The sequence below is a fragment of the Panthera onca genome, chromosome A2, assembly GCF_046562875.1.
Source record: "Panthera onca isolate mPanOnc1 chromosome A2, mPanOnc1 haplotype 2, whole genome shotgun sequence".
Lineage (NCBI taxonomy): Eukaryota > Metazoa > Chordata > Mammalia > Carnivora > Felidae > Panthera > Panthera onca.
Window position 1 is genome coordinate 132,849,410 of NC_138340.1, and position 22,500 is coordinate 132,871,909.

General features: G+C 36.2%; 1 protein-coding gene across 12 annotated transcripts in view; it reads left to right on the forward strand.

Annotated features, from left to right (window-relative positions):
• The window catches only part of FOXP2 (forkhead box P2), a 566,859-nt gene that overhangs the window by 495,220 nt on the left and 49,139 nt on the right, over positions 1-22,500 (forward strand). For 11 of the 12 annotated variants that reach the window (XM_060632922.3, XM_060632931.3, XM_060632935.3 and 8 more), the window contains 5 exons: positions 3,112-3,249; positions 4,391-4,573; positions 6,148-6,316; positions 17,508-17,721; positions 19,509-19,613. In XM_060632922.3, coding sequence (XP_060488905.1) covers positions 3,112-3,249; positions 4,391-4,573; positions 6,148-6,316; positions 17,508-17,721; positions 19,509-19,613 — 809 coding nt within the window. The remainder of the gene's footprint in view (positions 1-3,111; positions 3,250-4,390; positions 4,574-6,147; positions 6,317-17,507; positions 17,722-19,508; positions 19,614-22,500) is intronic. The other variant, XM_060632934.3, reaches the window with a different exon arrangement.

Here is a 22,500-nt window from a genome sequence, read left to right on the forward strand (position 1 = left end):
AATTCATGATGTGTTAGTTGGCTTGTCTTTCTACCTATCTTTATGCCTGTATATTGTCATATATATACAGTCTGTGTGGCACCTGGGTGGCTCAGTCGGTTAAGCCTCTGACTTCAGCTCAGGTCATGATCTCAGTCTGTGAGTTTGAGCCCCTCATCGGGCTCTGTGCTGACAGCTCACAGCCTGGAGCCTGCTTTGGATTCTGTGGCTCTCTCTCTGTCTGCCCCTTCCCCATTCATATTCTGTCTCTCTCTGTCTCTCAAAATTAAATAAACATTGAGAAAAAAATTAAATAAATAAAAATACAATAAAATACAAAGGTAGAATACTTACTTAAATTTGCCCGTACACCAGGAGTCACTGTTGCAACAAGCTATAGAGTCGGATAATTTTCTGTACATGTTATATCATACATTTATTTACTTTTAATAAAGTTTGTGTTCTTTAATTTTTTTAATGTTTATTTATTTATTTTAAGAGAGAAAGATAGAGAATGAGCAGGGGAGTGGCAGAGAGAGAGGCAGGGAGAATCCCAAGCAGGCTCTGCACTGTCAGCATGGAGCCTGAGGGGGGCTCAAACCCACGAACTGTGAGATCATGACCTGAGCCAAGAATAAGAGTCAGATGCTTAACCAACTGAACCACCCAGGTACTCCAAAGTTTGTGTGTGTGTGTGTGTGTGTGTGTTTTAAAGAGTCCTACAGTTTGTATAAGCTGAAATCTAACTCTAACTTGCAGTATATTATGACAGTCCTCCATTCATAAAACTTTTCCCAAAAAGTGCATTTGATATCAGTCACATATGAAGTACTTTTCATTATAGATATAGAGATAATTTTTAAGTTTATTTTTTTTTTGAGAGAGAGAGAGAGACAGGAAGAGAGGAGAGAGAGAATCCCAAGTAGCATCCGTGCTGTCAGTGTGGAGACTGATGTAGGGCTTGATTCCCATGAATCGTGAGATCACAACCTGAGCTGAAATCAAGAGTAGGTCATTCAACTGACTGAGCCACCCAGGGGCCCCAGATGTAGAGATAATTAAGTGAAAGCTCTCTATATGCTAAAACGTGATACAGGGCTTCGATGAGAGAAGTGTGGCAAGTTTTTATCACATGATTGAATTTATATAAGGTATATATCTATGTGTATGTATAACTATATGTATGTATTTGTCCATCTATATATACATAATATCTATCTACATATATGTGGTATCTGTCTATATATGTGTAGTATCTGTCTGTCTTTTTGTCTATCTGGATTGGCAGCCTTTTTAAAGCTTAACATTTCTGTCTTACCCTGACTTAATTTTGGTTTGATTCCTTGTTATTTAGAGATAGTAGGAGATAAATAATTGGTGGAAGAAAAGTCATCTTTGTGGTAGGTTTTTTTAAAACTACTTACCTAACCATTCTATTTGTTTATTGAGAAATAAACAGTTAAGTAAACTGGCCACTCAGGTTTTAAAAACTAAACACTTGGGCAACCCATTGGGTCAATTAATTTTATAGCACACATTTCAGAATGCCTTTTATTATGATGCATTCAAATGTAGTAACCTATAACATGTCAGTATGTTCTAAAATAATCCAGAAATACTCAGATAATCACTGAGTTTTTTCCCATCATAATGTGCTTCTTTTTTGTCATAAAACTAGATCTAATCAATCCATGTTTTGAGATATCAGCACGGGATAGACAAGACAAAGTTATTTCTTAGTATTAAGTATGAAGTGTTTGTGTGGGGGGTGGGTACTTTATCCACCCCAGGTTTCTTTTATTTTTTCTCTCCTCACTTTTTTTCATTATTGATTTCTCCTTTCCTTATAACATGAAGTGCCAGAAAAGTTTGAACTATGTTAAAATGACTGTTTAAAATAGTCTATTAATCTTTTTCTGTTTTCAAAGACACATTGTTGTCCCATGAATTTGTTCTAAAGCAGTATTTATGTAAATACATGGTTTTATTTACAGTAAAAGTAGATTGTTCTTTCTAGGAAAGAAAGTGATTGCCTTTTCAAAGGTTGCAAACTGGGCAGGTTGACAAGTTGTTTGATTCCATGCTGGTTAATACAAGCAACGCCCCCCGACAGCATGACTGTGGCCGGGCTGACCATCTACCACAGGCTTTCATACAAGGTTTTGTCCCATTCATCCCTCCTGCCATTCTCTTTCCTTAGAACTTCCTCCCTAGCTCTTTCTCACTCTGTATCTTCCTTGCCCCCTCCCCCACTTTCTCCCGTTTCTTTCTCTTCCTCCTTATTTGGTTTTCCTTTTGACTCCATAATTCTCAGAACCTTGAAAAGAAAGACAATTTTAAGCAAAAATACTTTTTTTTTTAATTTTAATGAATCACCTTTGAATAAGGTGACTTCCAGACCCCCTAGTATAAGTTTAGCTAGCTTGAAATAAGAAAATATTTAGAGAAGAATACTTGGCTTATGATTTTTTCTTTGAGAGGACCTGTCTGGGTTGCTATTTTGTGGAAACACATGTGTATATACATCCTATATGAGTTGAGACATGTACTCATGAAGTAATACATATTACTATATGTATTTTTCTAATATTTATATATTTGATATACATATATCCATAAAATTTTGAAGATGGTGATTATGTTTTATGCGTAAGTGCATTCTACATACATTCTTTTTACTAGCTTTGAGAACAGATATGTATATGCATACTTTTCAAATTGTTTAATCTTTATTATTTATCATAATCCTACCTTGAAACCATTGCCAAAGGCTTTACGTTGATAACACTATGACATCGGTGCGATGATCGATTAGGAAGTATTGAGAACCCTGACATTTAATTGTTTGTTTTTCACGATGCTAGTCAAAGCTCCAACATCTTAGCGTAATACATGTGAGGTAAGTAAGGAATGTAAAGATAGCATCTGATGAAATCTGATGTCTCTGGGAGGCCAGTGTCTACATGCTGTGGTACTTTAATAGTATTTTCAAAGAGTTAAGTAATATGCAGATATCATATCAAAACAGTGAGCCATCATTTCTAAAGGATTTACTAGAGGTGACCTATAGCTGTGAAGTCAGTGAGCAGACGTTTGGTTATGACCACCCCTTCTCTTTCTGTCCCTGCCCAGGTGCCTGTGTCGGTGGCCATGATGACTCCCCAGGTGATCACCCCTCAGCAAATGCAGCAGATTCTTCAGCAGCAAGTCTTGTCTCCTCAGCAGCTCCAAGCCCTCCTCCAGCAGCAGCAGGCGGTCATGCTGCAGCAGGTAATGTGGGTTACCTGCTTTGGTGTCCTGGCATATGGCGCACGTGTGCGCCTCTGACGACAGTGCCGTGGGCATGTTTGCCGGTCACTCTCCGCTTGAAGGGACGGCTGATCAGCATGCAAGAACATACATGCCGCATTGTGACTGCAGAACTACATCAAAAAATTTAGATCCCTCGGTCTTTTTAAATTCATCAAAGTCTACAGTAAGAGCAGAGAGAGGCGTAACTTCAACATGGAATAAATTAATAGTTTAGTATTCATATGCTTAGGAGCATTTGATTTGTACACTTGCCAGTAAGAGTGCAAAGGGACTTCTAGTTAATTCTTGCTTTGAAAACTCCTTAACACTTCAGCACTCCTTTATGTTCGTGGAAGTATGAGATTTAAACTGGCCATTTGGTTGCGATAGGGAAGGTAACATCCTACGTTTTCCTTCCCAAAATATACTTGGTGTTTAGGCATAGAGAATATCTACTTATAAAAACAAAGTTAAGCAGCCAAGTTACTAACCCATGAAAGTTATCTTTTTTTTAGTGACAAGACTAGCATTTCCAATACGAACCTTATTGGGCCTCGAGTGTGTATAAAGTGGACTTTATGTTGTAGACTTACTTAACCTAGAGAAGATAATGTGCTTTACCCAGATTCTTACTGATTTAATCGCTTTGCTGTCTTCTATGGCTGATGGCCACAGGCCAGTTGCTTCTACTTCTAACATTCTTCTGTACGTCTGATGGATTAAAATATTTTCCCCGATAAGAATTGAACAACCTGATTCTATGTAGCCATATATTTGGTTCTTATAAATGGTAGAGTATATAACCTATTTGAATATCCCATTGGGACTTCCGATGTAATCAGTTAGGGTATTCATTTGGTTCTGGCCCATTAGAATACAGGTTTCCTATGCCCTCCTGTTTAGGATTTTTTTGGATTCTGGATTGGAAAATTTCAGAGCCGCCTTGGAAAAAACAAATGTATGTAGATGTGTCTCCTTGCATCCACTGCATATTTTTTGTTGTTCTTGGGAGGTGAACCTTAATGGATACTCTACCATATGCCAGTCTAGAAGAGTTTAGGAGATTTATAATACATGAAACTTTTGCCTTTATTTATTAAAGTCAAAATGGTTTATTCAGCAACAACTACAAGAGTTTTACAAGAAACAGCAAGAGCAGTTACATCTTCAGCTTTTGCAGCAGCAGCAACAGCAGCAGCAGCAGCAGCAGCAGCAGCAACAGCAGCAGCAGCAGCAGCAGCAACAGCAGCAGCAGCAGCAGCCGCCCCCGCCGCCGCCGCATCCTGGCAAGCAGGCGAAAGAGGTAGGAGCCACCTGCCGTCGGGCTCACCGGCAGGGTGCAGCGGTGCCACGTGGGGACTGGGTGCCGCGAGGCCAGGGCGGCCTGAGATCTTCCTAGCGCAAGGCTCTCCTGTCAAAGATGCATTATGATACATTTTTACCCAGCTTAATAACAGTGACAGTAGAACTCTCCTGCTCTCCTTTTTTGTAGCATGGGACTTGAGAGTTACAATCCAATGCTGCTGTCTGTCGTCTAATGTTCACTAATGAATCACAGTGTACAAAGAGCAAGCTCTGTGGTGGACAAAGTACTGATTATCTTGTATTCACCGAGAATCTAAGTTGGTGAGGGAACCTTATTTTTCTCAGTGGTGCAGCTCAGAGAACATGCATGCAAATGTAGCCCGTGGTTGCGCGGTGGGGTGGGGGGCTAGGGGAAAAACCGGTGGAACACAGATTTCAAAGTCACGGGCCCCTGATTAATGAACTGCTACTGTAGGTTTGGAGTGGCGAGTAGAAAGTTACAGTTTGATATGCTCATAAATCAAACTGACAAGCTGGCTTCTCAGGCCGAGCTTGCACTTGTCAGCAAACTGCATCAAATATAAACATAATACAAACAAAACATGTTGAAGTAGTTAAATTGATCAGCAGGTATCAGAGCCGTTGTCTTCAAGCTGCCCATTATGCAAACGTACAGGAAACAGTTTTGACCTCCTGAGGCTTTGTTTCTGTTTGGATTTGTGAATAGAATTTCAGACAGCCATCAACTACAGAATAGAAATTGCTCCCTTATTTCTCCGGAGGCTCTGGGCAATCCACATGACTTGCTCCATTATGCAGTCTGTTTTCCAGTGAGCGCATCAGAAGTTTCTCTTTTCCCCAAACTAAAAAGGAAAGGTCTTCCCCAGCAGCTTGTCTGTCTCTGCAGTTGTGACTGCCTCGTCATACCCTCCCGAGTCCAGAGAACTCTGGTTTGTCTTGTAATGCCTCACAAAATTGGAAGTTATACTTTTCCTTATAATAAGGGCACTTGTTTTTTTGCCCTGCACATAATTCTGCCTTTAATGTATTCCAACAAGAGAAGAGAGGAAGAGAGAAAGCTAACAGGCCTGTCCTATGAAGGCTACATCCAGTTTACTAATAGATCACCAGAGACCACATTCATGGGCCTCTGCAGATCAAACTTACTCAATTGGAAAAAAAAAAAAAAAAAAAAAAAAGAGAAGAGTGTTGTTGAAGTTGACTGTCACTATAAAGTGTTATTTTTTTAGTATAGATAAACTTATTATCATCATCTGCAATAAGCCAATTTTTTTTTTAAAAGTCTGACACTTTGTTGTAGCATACTTTTTCTAAAGCTCGTTCCATACTCTTTCATGCAAGTTCCTTGGTTCTCTGCTGCTGTGTAATATTTGAAAGAAAGGCAACCGAAAATCTAGAACTTGCTCACATTCTGCTTTCGAACGTTGACCATGGGATGCCCATTCAGAAACTCACCGGGGCAGTGAAAGGAGCGTGTGCATTTCTCTGTATGAGAGCTGTGTGCAGACCATGTGTTCCCTGCTGTTTACGGGGCCGGCTTTTCTGCACCAGCAGCAGCAGCAGCAGCAGCAGTTGGCAGCCCAGCAGCTTGTCTTCCAGCAGCAGCTTCTCCAGATGCAACAACTCCAGCAGCAGCAGCACCTGCTCAGCCTTCAGCGTCAGGGCCTCATCTCCATCCCACCTGGCCAGGCGGCACTTCCTGTCCAGTCGCTGCCTCAAGGTACACACAAAGTGTGCACACTTCACTCCTCGTGTGGCACTTTCTACCATTTCATGCCCTGTCTGCCTTATACCTCGAGAAATTTTGTTTTTATGACCTTCAGGTTTATTGTTAAAACATGATCGTTAACATGGCTGCGTGGCCCGTTTTCTTGAGGCTCAGAGATTTTACTACACACTGAGTTCAGGTGTGTAGTAAAACTGCTTCCAAGTGTTTTGTTAGATATTAAGTGCGTCCTTATTAGTCTTAGAGCAGAAAATAATTTATAAGGGCAACACAGTTTAGGCACTATCGAATGTACACTGAAGACCTACCTGCAGGGAATTGGATCAGTGGGAAGGCTAACAACATTCCATTTAACAAAGGTGAGCTGATAGGAGTTTGGGTAGAAAACTGATTAAAAAAAAAAAAAAAACAGATAGGGGGTGCCTGTCTGGCTCAGCAAGTTGAAGACCAGGCTGTTGATTTTGGCTCAGGTCATGTTCCCAGAGTTGTGGGATCAAGCCCTGTGTTGAGCTACATGCTAAGTGTGGAGCCTGCTTGGGATTCTCTCTTTCCCTCTCTCCCTTTCCCCTCCCTGCGTACTCTTCTCTCTCTAAAATAAAAATAAATCAATAAAAATATAGAAGTTCCTAAAAGTTCCTAATCTTCATGCTAGCACTCTTAAGTATAAAAAGGAGCCTTTATGTATTCCTATAGAGAATATTCCATTCCAAGCTATGCTTTGTAGAATCCCATCTAAATCGTGGGAGCATATTGACCTTATTTTCTCTAAAATAATATTGCCTGTGCATATATTGTAAATTACACCTTCAAAAAGCTGCCAATTGTATTCTTATTCATTTTTCTTCCATTTTATTTTATTTTATTTTATTTTGTTTTATTTTATTTTATTTTATTTTATTTTATTTTATTTTATTTTATTTTATTTTATTTAGAAACAGAGAGAGACAGAGCACAGGCAGGGGAGGGGCAGAGAGAGATGGAGACACAGAATCCAAAGCAGGCTCCAGGCTCCGAGCCTACATAAGGCTCTGTAGGGCTCAAACCCATGAATGCCAGATCATGACCTGAGCCAAAGTCAGATGCTCAACCAACTGAGCCACTCAGGCACCCCTTATTTTTCGGATAAGAAAACTTTGCATGTACTTTGATAATACAATAAGATAGTACCATAATACAACACTATAAATCATACAATTGTATATATTCATCATTTGACTCAACTTTTGGGAAACGGAAAGCATTCTTAGTTTAAAACAATGATAGTAAACAAAATGACTCCTTGTGTGCTAAAATTATTGGTATAGGCAAAAGTCATGTATCATTAAACTTCATAAAAGCATATTCTAATTTGCATTTGGATTTTGTTAGAACAAACTTTAATCCAAATGGACTAATTATGTTTGTTACAAAGGGGCTCACATTGCAGTATTTTATGTTCATCTTTCTGACTCAATAGGATATTCTGAATAAAATCAAGAACAATTAAATAGAAAAAAATAAAATTAGGCAAATAAAAAAATATCTTTAAAACACACACAATCTTGTTTCTGGCACATGAAACTTAAAATATTGCAGGGGCACCTGGGTGGCTCAGTCTGTTGAACGTCCAACTCTTGATTTTGACTCAGGTCATGATCATAGTTCGTGAGTTTGAGCCCCACATCAGGCTCTGCACTGGAGTCTACTTGGGATTCTCTCTCCCACCCCCTCTATGCCCTTCCCCCCCTCTCATTCCGTCTCTCTCTCTCTCTCTCTCTCTCTCTATCTATCTCTCAATCTTTCTCCCTGTCAAAATAAATAAACTTTAAAAGTAAAATAAAATAAGGTAAAATAAAATAAAACATTACAGTAAGTGTTTTTCACTTTTTTTTATCAAATTACTATCACAATGGCATGTTTTCCCTAGAATTCCCTCTTTCCCTTGATTTCAGATCTTCTGATTCACCTGATTGAATCACTCCTAGGAAATCAAAAAAGATAAGGATTAAATAGTGGAAGAAAAACAAGGCCATAAACCCACTTTTCTAGACCATTCCAAAGAGAATTGAAATAAACCATGGTGTCACCATAGCAATGAATGTTCTATTCACTAACTATGTTCTTTGAAAAAATAAATATAACTTGAGGACCAATGAAGAAATAAGGTTTAAAAAAAAAAGAAAGGTATGTACAAATTAATTCAATATAAACATGGATTTCTTTGGTAGAAACTACACTAAAACCGAAGCAATAAATTTATACCATTGTTTTTTTTTTTTTTCAGTAAAATTTACATAAAATCTGTGTTTAAGATCTAATGATATAAGATTCTCCTCAATAGAGAGAAGCGAGGTCTACCATGATTTTGAGTAAAACCATTGAAATAAACATTTCAAGAAAGTTTAAAATAGATGCTCACAGAGGGGCACCTGGGTGGCTCAGTCAGTTAAGCGTCCGACTTCAGCTCGGGTCATGGGCTGTGAGTTAGGGCCCTGCGTCGGGCTCTCTGCTGACAGCTCCGAGCCTGGAGCCTGCTTCAGATTCTGTGTCTCCTCTCTCTCTATCCCTCCCTTGCTCACACTCAGTCTCAGAAGTCCACAGAAGTAAAATATAATCTATGTGCGATATATTTGTTAAACTACATTCTTCCAAGGCAAACATACAAATATCTTGCTGAAAAAAGAAATTTATTATGATACAACGATTTTAATGATTTTCAAATGAAAATTTACTCTAATTTCTGAGCTTTTTTAAAATAGAATTTTTTTCCTCTTCTTCTATTTGTACTCTCCATTAAATATATGAGAGATTACACACACGAGATAGAGAACATTGAGGAAACTGAAATAAATCTGAAAGCACATCTGGGTTTGAGCAGAATATTTATATTTTAAACAAAGTACATGCAAGTCATATTGTGTTTTTCACCGCTTCGATGACTAAGTGTGAAAAGTACCACTACGGAGACTCATCAGCCAAACACAGACAGAATGTGTCAGATAAACCAGCCACAGCAGAGGAATAGAACTTCATGGGGTGGTGCTGGAATCCCAAAACTGAATGGGAGAAAGAAAATAAGTCATTGTTAGATAATGGAAGCCTTGAATTATTTCTGCCTTAACCCTTGGTTATTTCAGATAAAAATATTTTAAATATTTTCATTGTCAGTTTCCCAGTTCACTTTGCACCATGTTTTTGGTTGACTGATGGATTGGCCATGAATGATAACCACAGGAACACCAAGTAGGATTTATTTATACACAATGATGATCTTTAAAAATATGCCATATTTGAAGTATTTACCCCCATGATTTAACACAGCTTCCTCAGGCCACTTTTTAAAGTTCCAACTTCTTCAACCATATATAAAATAAGTGTATGAGAATGAGACAGAAGTAACAAAATTATAATAATTTTGATAGGAGTGGGAGATGCATCAACATTTTTCTCTATGTTACAAAATGACATAATATATTATATCACTTTGAATTATTTTAAATATTAAGTATTTAAAGTCACCATGAATATTACTATAATGTTGGATTTTGATGTAAATTAGGCAATTAAGTTATCATCTCTAAAAGCATATATGGGGACACCTGGGTGGCTCAGTTGGTTAAGCATCCGACTTTGGCTCAGATCATGATCTCACAGTTCATGGGTTCGAGCCCCACATCGGGCTCTGCACTGACAGCTGGGAGGCTGGAGCCTGCTTCAGATACTGTCTCCCTCTCTCTCTGCTCCACCCCTGTTCTCTCTCTCTCTCAAAAATAAATAAACATTTAAAAATAAATAAATAAAAATCATATATAGAGTGACTGTAGGTATACAGAAGTCAAATAAAAAAAGGATGGATCTGTAAATCAATATCAAATAAAATACTGATTATGAAGCTATTTACTCCATAGATAGTACGGTTTGTATGTCAGCTGGTAATTATTTAGTGACACATTTTCATGACCCAGTACCATTGTCTCCAGGTTAGAAGATAGGAAATTATTGTGCGTGCACTTCTCATGTTTTTGACATGAGATAGAAGTCAGTGTATTCCAATACACAATATATTCACAGACTTACTATGACTGTGGAGACTAAAATATATGTGGCAAAAACTTTATTTCATTCCAACTTTCTACATGTTTTTAAATTTATAAAAGCTATTTAAAATATAACACTTTTGTTACCAATCTGAAAGACCAAACAGAAAATGCTAGAATATCTAGCCAGCACTATTTTGAACTAACACCTTCTAGAACTAGATGAGTTTGGAATGAAAGAACTGTTGAATAATAAAGTGAAATCTTTCTAAGTAAAGTATAAGAATGTCCTTTATGCTGAGTTAGGAATGTGCTGAAGTTTGTCGTTAGGATGAGTATTCAGTCAAAATCAGGTATTTGGCTTTGACTCATTCTCTGATTATGGAAATCTAAATAGTCAAAGCTCAGTCAGTTGAGCATCCTACTCTTTATCCTGCTCCTTTTGGCTCAGGTCATGATTCCAGGGTGGGGGATCAAGCCCCACATTGGGCTGCATGCTCAACATGGAGCCTTCTTAAGATTCTCTCTCTCTCTCTCTCTCTCTCTCTCTCTCTCTCTCTCTCTGTCTCTCTCTCTGTCTCTCTGTCTCTCTCTCGCACCCTCTCCTCCACTCGCTGTCTTTCTAAAATAAATAAATCAGTAGCCAAATGCATACTTCAGCATCACTTCTGGCATCTTGATTTTTTTGCCTAACCTGTAATCATGTGCTTGCATAGATCACCTTTGTATCTAATCAGGGTAACAGCACCGCAATATGGACAAGGCATGTGGTGCAGAATTATTGTTACCATCTTAGTATTTCCTTTTAAATACCAGTCAGTCTTTAATTTGTAACTTGGAGGGGAAACTCTCCTTTGGGGTTTTACATGCTAAAGCTCCATCAGTAAGCTGAAGTTTAGATGTACATTTATGATTGCAGGAATAAAACCTTGCAAAGTTAACTATGAATGCTATTAATTTTATGTATAAAAAGTAACTCACAACAAGTTAAATACATAGAGAAATATTAGGCATGTTAATTTTTGAGGAAATGTAAGTAATGATATATTAAATTATATCATAATTCTAATTGTCACAGAATTGTTTCATATACCAGCATGCATACATTAAAATGAATTTATTTCCATTTAGGCCATAAGTCTTTTTAAAGTTCTTTTTGTCAGCTCTTTGTATCTTGAGGGAAGACTCAAAAGCAGAATGTCAACTTTGACCCATTAAAGTTCCATGGTGAGGAAAACTGAGAAATTACTGTTTTGTAAAATAAATCACAAACTTAAAAACTGCCTCCTCTAAAAATTTTAATAGTGAAATCATAGTATGATTGTATATATAAATGTAAATATAAATATTATGTAAATATAAATATGTGTGTGTATATATATATATATATATATATATATATATATATATCCTGTATTCTGGTATCCCAGAAGTTCCTTCTTTGTGGTGATATTTGCCTTTGGTCTCAGTTTTAGCCAAATAGCTATTTTGCTCCTTATAATTCAGCTTTTGGGCAAAATATGTATTCAGTACACTTCTCATTAAACATACATTTTAAAGATGGGCACTATACCTACAGGTTAAAGTAGGCCCCCAGTCAAATATAAATCCATAATATGTTAGGTCTGGCAAATTATAAATGAACACAGGTCTCTGAAGGATAGCCCAGAAGCCAGAATGACGGTTGCCTGTGGAGAGAACTAGGAACCGTGAAGTCAGGTCTGGTTCGGGAAATTCGATTTGGCAATGTACAACCTTCTCTATGATTCTGTTATTTTGGCCATGTGCATATACTACTTTTTTTAATGTAAAATTTAAGATGAAAGTGAAAATTACATGATAATAGTTCAAGAATTCAAATTACTAAATATCAAATTGGTTCAATAAAATATGTGAATGATACAAATACTTCTACCAAATTTGCTTTTATTGCTTTTACTTATAAGTAACTCTAGAAAATAAGCAGAGTACTATTAAATAAGTTAATTTAGAAAAATCACAGTAGACTTACTTTACATCATAATGTATAAAATTATTTAATATTAAAAATTAATTACTAGACATAAAAAATGAAAAGACATTATTTTTGTGTGAAAAAGCTGCTAATGTAATTTTTACCAATAAGTAAAATATTGGAATTTTTAAATCTTGTGTGCTCCAAGACTGTATAATCTAGATATGAATTACCAAATTTTAATTAATTCTTAGCACAGCGGTTTTCACCCAATAGATACTCCACAAACTATGAATCTAGGATTAAGGAATATTATTTAATTGCTTTACCTGTGGTATTACATGCAATTTGATTAGGAATTCATCCACTTATTCATTCAACTCCTAGAAAAACAAACCTTTTGATGCTTATTTGTAGTACTGGCAGTGAACAAGAGCCAGTCCAAGCCATCATCCATCATCATTTCTTGATCTTTTTGTGGTCATGGAATTTTAAAATTGCATAATCATACAACTTTTTGGTGCTAGTATTGTTATGTATGTATCCTTGAAATAAGTTACTAAGAAAACTGAATAATCTTTACTTGGGATTTTAAATTGACTATTATTCTGTGATGGTCTAGTCCACTGATTCCCAGATTATGCACTGCTACTGTTCTGGTCATTGAACAACTCTTTCAAGTAATACACAGTGAGCTTTCACTCACTGTAGGCACTCCTAGAGGCACTGGGGACAAAGCAGTCAAGAGGACAGGCAAAAATTCCTGCCATCACAGAACTTAGACTGCAAATTAAGTAAAATGTATAGTGCTAAGTGCTATGGGAATGTTTTTTTTTTTTTTCTTTTTTTAAGTCAGGATAGGAAAAAATAAAGAAACCTTAGAAACGGTAGGGGTCGAACTTGTAGACAGGGTGGCCGGGGAAGGAGTCCTGGAAAAGGGTTATGTGAGCAATGACCTACAAAGGTGAGGAGCTTTGCCGTGAATTAGCTCTAGAGCTAGTTACTCAACTTTCCTGTTCCTCAGTGTCCTCATCTCTAAAATAGGGAGAATAATAGTAGCTCGGGGTATTAGATTAGACCTGAAGCATGCAGAAAAGTGGCTGGCATATCAGAAGTACCATGTAAATTTCTAACAAAACAGAGACAAAGGAACCTACTGGAGCAGTGAGTTGGGTTCCAAGGGGCTGCATAAATAGAAGCTTAGTTTTGAACTAAGCTAATTTTAGAAAAAGTCTTAAGTTTATAAACAGGCAGCCTGCAGTTCATGGGAGGGGCTGGAGAGCACCTGATGAATCCTAAGCCCACACCCGTTATTTAAAACTGAAATAAATTAATGCAATTATAAAAAGAGTTTGTTGTGTTTTTTTTTTCTTTTTATCCTCAAATGGATTTGTAAAACAAAGAGTTAAAGAAGAGACTCAAGGGTTTCTTTTGTTTCTAGACATCATGGAACTGATGTATATGTTAACATTAATCATGAGTCTCCAAGATAGAGACCAGAGATCTCTTAGATCTCTGATTAGAAGTGTTCAGAAGACTACTGTCCCATAGAACACAGTTTAGGAAGTATTGAATGTGTTACATTACTGCCTGAAAATAAGTTAATTTTCTCAAACCTCAAAGCTTCAAAACTCATGAAACTTTCAAAATTGTACAAAACGGATTGGCTGGTTGTTTCATATTCATCGTTTTGTATCCATGGAAAAGAGCTAAGTAAATTGTAGGTGTGAAAACTCTGTTCATGCGCAATGTGACAGTTTGCTTTTAAAAATTTTCCTCCAAAATTGTCTGCACGTTGGAATCATCAGTGGAGCTTCAGAAACAGACTGATACCTGTGTCCTACCTCCAGAAATTGTGATTTAATTGGTTTGGGCTGTGGTCAGGGCATTGGAAATTTTAAAATGTCCCCAAGTGAGTCTAATATGCAGACACTTTGGGGAACCACTTCTACTAACAGGAGTCTCTTTTTAACATCATCTATTCTCTGCCCCTTATCTGTAATATTTAAAAACCACTTCCTTCCTCGTTTAATTAAGAATCATTATTTGGATAGCGAATAGGTTATTTATTCATCAAACATCTATGTGCTTAGTATTTGTTGCCATATCATTGTGATATCATGCTGATACCACTAATTTTCCATACAAATGAATAGTATAATAGAAGTCTGCTTTTTAAAAGGTAAGTGGATACTTAGGTTAACTAAATTATTAATAAAATTCAAAAACTGAATTATTAATAACATCTCTAACTGATATAGTCTCTAAAAACATCTAAGAGTCTTTAGCCAAGGTATAAAATTTTATCAGCCACTCTATCTTTAGAATCAACTAGTTTATAATTCTTTAGATATTGGCCTTACAGGATAGCAAGTACTCATAAATAGTATGCCCCGCAAGAGCCACAGAACTTCCATGTGAAAACCAAAATGCCTACAAAAACTCTATGAATCTGTTATAATCAACTAAATCAACTACTATTTATTGAACACATACCAGGCACTCTTCTAGGCACTGGAGATAGATGAGTAAAATAAGAAATCCCTACTCTTACCATTTTAAGTTTAAATTGCAAAAGAGGGAGACTGATGATAACGAGTAAAACAGATAAATATTATAGTTTCAGAGACTGACAATGCTCTTAGGAAAAAGAAAGCAGAGTGAGGTGACAGAGAATGTTAGAAGGCAAGGTGGGGAGGGGCAGTAGTTGAAAGCATGGTCTAAGACCACCTCTCAGAGGAGGTGAGCCTTGAATCATCTGAGTGAAGTGAGGGAGTCATGAGGAGATCTATAACCAAAATCGCCTGTGCTGTGGGAACAGCCAGAGCAAAAGCTGGAAAGGGAGCAAATATTTACTGCCTTTAAGATGCAGAAGAAAGTATAACAGAGCGAAATGTACAGAGTGAGCAATAGATGAGGTCAGAGAGGCAGGCAAGACCCAGATAATAAATGCCAGCACCTCACAGGCCATAGTAGGGTTTTTTGTTGTTATGTGTTCCCTTTCTTTTCTTGTGTTTTTTTCTAAGTGTTCTGGAAAGCCATTGGAGGCTTTGTCTGGAAAATGCCATTGCCCAATTTACATTTAAAGAGATAGATTTTGGCTGATATATGACGAGAAGTAAATTATAGCAAGGCAAGGGGAAAGCAGGAAGACAGGAAAGGGTAACTGCACACCAGGCAAGAGTGGATGGTGGGGCAGAGAGGCAGAGTGAGGTGGTGAGGGCTTGCATGCAGAAGATGTGTAAAAGCTGTTATGTAAAAGGATTGGTTAATGGGGTTTTGCTGTTAGGACACCTAATTCATACAGACAGGTAATCAAAAAGTTACAGTCAGGTAAGTTTCAGAATCCTGGGTTAAAGCAATAATTAATGATGTTTATATAGAAATTATGTCCCATATAACCAGAGTAATACCTTAGTTTATTAAGCCATCCTCTTTTATGTAGAAAAAAAAATAGTTTTAAATAACTGGAAACCTGAGTTATCCAGTCTTTTCTTCAGTCTTAGGCTGTTTTAAAATCTTCAGGAGCCAGAATCACCAAAATGATAGTTTTCAGTAAAACTATCTGTAAGAAATTGTGATAGGCATAGCAATTTAAGGTTACCACTGTGATGAATAATTTGACCAGAAGTTATGTTTGGAGCAGTGAGAATTCTTCTGTCACTTTGGGCTACTTACTACTATGTCTAGATTGATGGTTTTCCTAGTTGCAGGAGGAGGGGCGAGCAGGCTGACTCTGCTTGACATCATGTTGTGTTATCTTCCCCTAGTTTCCCCTGCCTGTTCTATCCTGCTCCCTTCCCCCACACCTCTTGATTGATGGGCATCACTGTAGCATCTGATGTAGATGTGTGCTGGGTTGTGGGAGTGGGGTTATTGGATTAGTACTTCCGTCCTTGTGTTAGACGTTGCAGATGCACGTAACATATGCAGAACCTAGATTTTGGAGCAACAGTGCGTTAAGTTTGAATTCTGTCCACTAGTTGTGAGCATAGTGATTTGATAACATATTTCATCTTTTTAAACCTCCATGCCCTCATCTGTAAAGTAGAATGATTCCTAGCTTCAAGTGAAGTTAATTGAGATTATGAATGTAAAGCATCAGACTACAGCAGATGGTCAATAAGTGATAGCAACCATAGTTACAACTGTCTTTCCCCCCTGTATATCTTTATTCAATAGTTTTCATATTTTTAATGTAATATTTTAAGAAAAAAGGCATTCAAATAAAACTGCCTGGATTTAAATCAAAGCTTTACCACATAGAAGCTTTGTGACCTTGGATACATTTTTGAACCTCTCCCTCACTTTGCTTTGTTATCCATGAACTGATTGAAATACAGTTATGAACTCATTGGATTTAGTGAAGATTAAGGAGCATAAGGTATGGAAAGAATCCGTGAAGGCATTGTACTTGGCATATATAAGTACTGTTATATATTTGACTTATAATAAGTAAACAGTAATCTCTCAATTCCTTATTTCGGAATTAGAGTTAAAAGCTAAAATGCCTTGATTTTCTGTTTTCATTCTTCATATATCTGGTAAATTTCCATGATGTGAAACAGGGCATTGTTTAAAATGGGTACTCATTTATTCTATCGTCCATAAAATGAGGTTTTCATATTATCTGTTTAATTGATCCATGGAGGTAAGAACATTGGCTTATTTAGGACCTCCAAATGAAACTCAATTATTTTGTCTGTCTGAGAAAGGGCAAAGTAACTTTGTCAAAGTTAATTGTCAAATGTATTCTTTTTCTGAGGTGAATGTGTACTGTTTTTCCCTGACATTTTTTTTCCCTGACAATTTTTTTGTTTACCCTCCTTACTTCTTTTTTTCTTTTCATATATCTCATTTCAAAATCTATTTCTTTTTCATTTCCTTACTGATAAAAACTTAACACTAGCAATAAGTAAAAGCTTCTGTTAAATAATTTAACTTTCAAGTAGAACTTGCTGGTTTTTTCCATTAATCCTTGATAGTAGTTTCAATACTATTATTCCCAGTACTATTCCCAAAATGGTAGTCTTTAACAAATAACTGATTATTCATGAGAAAGGCTATGGTGCTGATGGTGTAAAGTGAATTATTATTGTATATTAATTATGCTGGTAACATCACTTTTGTTGTTGGCATTAATCCAGTAATAACACTAAGCTCATTATATGAACTTTACCTTGTTATATTAGTGGGGCTTTCTTTCGTTTTGTAGCTGGCTTAAGTCCTGCTGAGATTCAGCAGTTATGGAAAGAAGTGACTGGAGTTCACAGTATGGAAGACAATGGCATTAAACATGGAGGGCTAGACCTCACTACTAACAATTCCTCCTCGACTACCTCCTCCACCACTTCCAAAGCGTCACCACCAATAACCCATCATTCCATAGTGAATGGACAGTCTTCAGTTCTAAGTGCAAGGCGGGACAGGTAAATCTCATGAGATTTGTTCTATATTTATCTGTCACCAACCTCTCCTTCCACCATTCATAAAACTGAGGATTATGATCTGTACTTAACAGGGGGAAAATGTGTAAAACACATTAAATAAAAACCTTTAGGTTATTTACCTTATATATTATTTTCATTACAGAAAGTAGCTCAAATACCAGGGATTTGATGGATTTGGTGGGGAATTGGCCTGAAGAAAGTTATTTTTTAATAAGTGCATATGGAATTACTGTATCGACATATTTTTATGGCTAATATGTTTTGATGAGCCGGATTGCTGAAATGAGAACATTTTACCATTTTTAAACTTAAGAACCCCTTTCAAATAACTAAAGATGCATACATATCCCCCTTAGTAAATGTTTAAAAACATGTACTTAATATATGTTTAGGAACATGTCCATAGATATCAGAGAATCCATATACATGAGGGTACAATTACAGGCATAATAAACCAGAAGACAGAATATCTGGTATACCTTTTTTTTTTATTATTATTGGAGCATGAGGGAAGTTGCAATTACATAAAAAAAATAAACTTATGATGCTAACTCTGAGTAAATTTGACTCAAAATTCATAGGGAAAAATTACTTGATTTCAGTTACCAACACTGAGTACGTTATGTTAGATAATTTTCAACCTCTTGTTTTATTTTAGTTGTGTAAAAACTGCCTTTATAAAAGGAGAACCCAGGTGCTCTTGTCCATTTACTGCCCCTGTTTCAAGCATGTAGCTCTATCTAATCAAGTCCTTTAAAGCAGTTTATGTAAAATATGTAAGCTAGAATATTGCTTAACATAAAAACTATATTTTTAAAGGATGAAGCATAAATGTAGGATTTCTTAACAGAGTGACTCAGGATCCTATGGTATTTTGCTCTAAACTTCACATTGGAGTGTAGTGGGTTGATAGTATTCTCTTATGTAATATGAATGTCTGCCTAGCTGTAACAAATTCTTTCTCACAAAGAATTTTTTTTAAGAAACCTATATTTAATTACAGTACACTTTAAAATAGAATGCTGTAGTTTGGTGGTGTTTCTGGTCTTCATTTGAGTATCATGAAAAATTTTTCTTGTTAGTTTTCATCGTTAAAAAACGGTATGCTTCTGAATGCTTTCATGCTATTGTTTTAATTGAGATAATTTGATGGTTATATACTGCAGAAGTTGGTTGATTTTTCTAGGCTCTCTCCGTCTGATATAATACTCACTTATCAAAAGTCTTTGGTAATTATAGAAGGGTATAGCTAATGAATACTGTTCCAAAGTAGATTTTTTAAAATCAGCAGTAACTAGTGGAAATATATATGGCTCAAACATAAATATTAAACAATTTAAATGATCCTAAAGGTCCATATCTTCTTTAAAAAGCGCATTTCAAAAATCTTATGGTGGATGTCCTATTACCTTCTTAAAAACAGAGGTTTATTTCACTTGACCACATGTGAATATATATATTTTTTATTTAGAGGTAAATGTTACATTAAGGTCATATGGCAAGATTAGCATATGATATTATACAGTCCTCTTAGTTTTTCATCCTTTATTAACAGTCATCTTTGGCTCTATTTCTCCTCTAATTGGAACATCATCTAGCCTTGGCAGTTGAACTATTCAATAGAACGATTAAATTTTTCTGACTGCTCTGAGCTGAATTGACCTGTTTTGACCTGTTTGTCACTGATCGTAACCTGACAGGCGCTAGCAGCCTGCAACGATTATGGCTTTTTGAGATGACTCTGACGCCGTGTTCTTTTGCTACAGCTCGTCACACGAGGAGACTGGGGCTTCTCACACTCTGTACGGCCATGGAGTTTGCAAATGGCCAGGCTGTGAAAGCATTTGTGAAGATTTTGGACAGTTTTTAAAGTAGGTTTTGTACCTTTTTTAGGGAAGGGGGTGGGTTCTGGGGGAGTTTCAAGCGCACTGTTGAAAATAAACAAGAGAAAGCTGAAAGGGGGAAGTAAATGTCCATCATAAGCCCCCTCTGAGTTTTCTGTGTGTTCCAACAAGTGTATGACCGAAGTCAGGCTACGAAGGCGACTGTCCATCTTTACCTTTCCATCAAAATATTTTACAAGTCATTCGATAGGGGTTTTTTAAAGAATTGGGAAACGTGTGCAGGATTCACTTAAATTTCAAGTTTTTAATAAAAATTTTAAGTAAAATTACATGAGGCGTCATGTAATATATCCACATTTCAACCCAATATCTTACAGGGTTATTTTTTTTAATCGCAAACTTGATATTACTTCCTTTAAATAATGATATTTAACATATTTATTGAACAATAAGAATGAAAAGATGAAATTTAATAGGAACCAAAGTTTTCAGAAATAATTGTATTTCATCTACCTTTGTTACTTGTTGCCCTCAGGATCAGAGCGAAACACCCATGGCTGTATAGTTGTATGACAAATTCTATGGCTTCTCTAGCTTGAAATCAAAACTTTGTGTGTCCTTAATTTCTTCATACGGTGATAATTTTGTTTAATTTTAAGAGGTTCCTTTTCAAATAAGAATATGCATCTTTTATGAAACATTTTCCACGCACAATTCTGCCATACAACAGATCTAAACAGAGAGCTACAGATAGGTTTATGGAGATGAGTAACTTCACAGGCTCAGACTCTTATGTTGTCATGGAGCAGCTAACAGGGTGAATGAACTGTTTCATGCTTCATCAACAATTAAGTTAATTAGCTCATTTGAAATTGCACTGCTTTGTTGCCAGGATGTTGGCAGAAACATCAAAAAGATGTGTTTACAAATGGTAGACTACAGGGTATAGAGTAAAAGCACCTTAACAACAAGGCACAAGTACTTGGCATCATAATAACTTCATAACAGAATTACAGTAAGACTTCCACCAGGATTTTCTTTTAAACTTTTTCTCATTTCTGACCAACTAAAAGAAAATTTGCCTCCTGTATTGCTATGGCTTTTGGAAAAGGCCTTAAATAAATTTTTCATGACTATTATACCAAAACAGTAGTGAGCTACCATTTTATTGGACGTGAAACTGATCCAGCTAATTTCATATTTCTTCATTTGAATACATTCATCCTTATCAATGTGTCGTGTTATTCCTTATCATTAAGATTATTAAGAGGACTGTTGCTACTATTTCGTAAATGTGGTCATTTAAGAAATAGAACTAGCCCAGTCACCATGTTGTTCCTCCAAGTTGTTCTTTCTGACAAAATTAAGAATTTTTGAGAAAATGTACATATCTTCCCTTCAGTGTGATTTCCTTCATAGCACATGGAAAGGAACATTTTTATTCATCTCAAATATTTATCTAAATGTTTATTACTAACAAGCAGATGAACATGAACCCTCATTTTAGCTTCCTGATTCTTTTTTCACATTCATGGCAGTATTTTTTAAAAACTAAAGATATTACAGAGGTGCGGGGGTGGGGGGAGAGATTACAATTAAAAAAGCATTTCCTTTCAATTAAATATCAACTTTGGTTCCAAAGGCTGACCATTTTTCCAAACCATTAACTTTATAGAGATGACAGAACAAATGACAGTAGATTGTAAGGTCTTTCTTTTAGTCCATTTTTGTTATGATCTGCTTTAGATTCTCTTACTCAAAGATAAATTCTGTCAATAGATGTAATACCAGTATACTGAAAAAAATTTATTAGATACATTTCCATACTGGTACTGTCTTTTTATTAAAGTGTATGGGAAATGTAAAAAGAAATAATATATTTTATGAAATTAATTAAGTTCAGTTATTCAGAAAACAGTGTAGTGTCTGTGTGGAAAGTGAAATGAAGACATGACCACTAATACAGATTTTCTTGGAAAGGATATTTTGCTTTTCTTTTGTCATTATGGGGGAGAGTTGAGGTTTAGAGGAATGTCAGACAAGCCAAAAAACTGTGAAAGGTTTTCAGTTCTCAGTTTCCGTGTTTGCTACTCTCCCAGAAATTTTATATCCAGTGTGTATTATGAAAGTTTTTGGAGAAAATATTGTGGCATTTTAATTTCTGAAACGCACTAAAAATAAATGTATAGCTTGAGCTTTACTTTGGCATCAGACAACTTATCCATTGGTTTGAAATAAAAGGAATCCATTTGTTATTACTATTTAGCCTACATATGTTAAATAATAAAGGATAGTAGAAAATACACTAAGAGGCCCAAATTCTTTCTCACATTATATCCCAAACAGACTAGTAGAATCCTTCTGCTTTTGCCCAGCACCAAATGAAAAGCTAATAGAGGACAGTTGCTTATGTACATATATATTGTTAGTCTGATGTGTATTCTTTAATATTCAATGAAGTTTTTCTTTTCTGTTGAATTAAGACTGAGTTCGAAACTGTTATTTGTAGCAACAAAGATAAAGGCAAGAAAACCAAAATACAAAGAAGAAAGCCCAGGCTAAAAAGGTGATTAGGAAAATTTCTGAATTTTACTGTAAAGTAGGTGTTGACAGAAGCTAACCATTTTTTCTGACCACTAATTGAAGATCTCACTAGATCACTAAAAGCATTTCATACTACTCCTTCATTACTGTCTTATAAATGTCAAAGTGTAATCACATCTGACAAAACTTTAGCATAGTTTGACTGCAAAATTAATTATCATTCCATTGGACCTAAGTCAGCTTGAATGTAAGTGGATTGACTTTTAGAGCTTAAACCAAAAGGTTTACAAGATAGCTTTCCAGTTAGCAGACTAGTGTTCTTAAGTCTGCACGCACAGGTGCCAGCAAATAAAACATGATCTGAGATTCA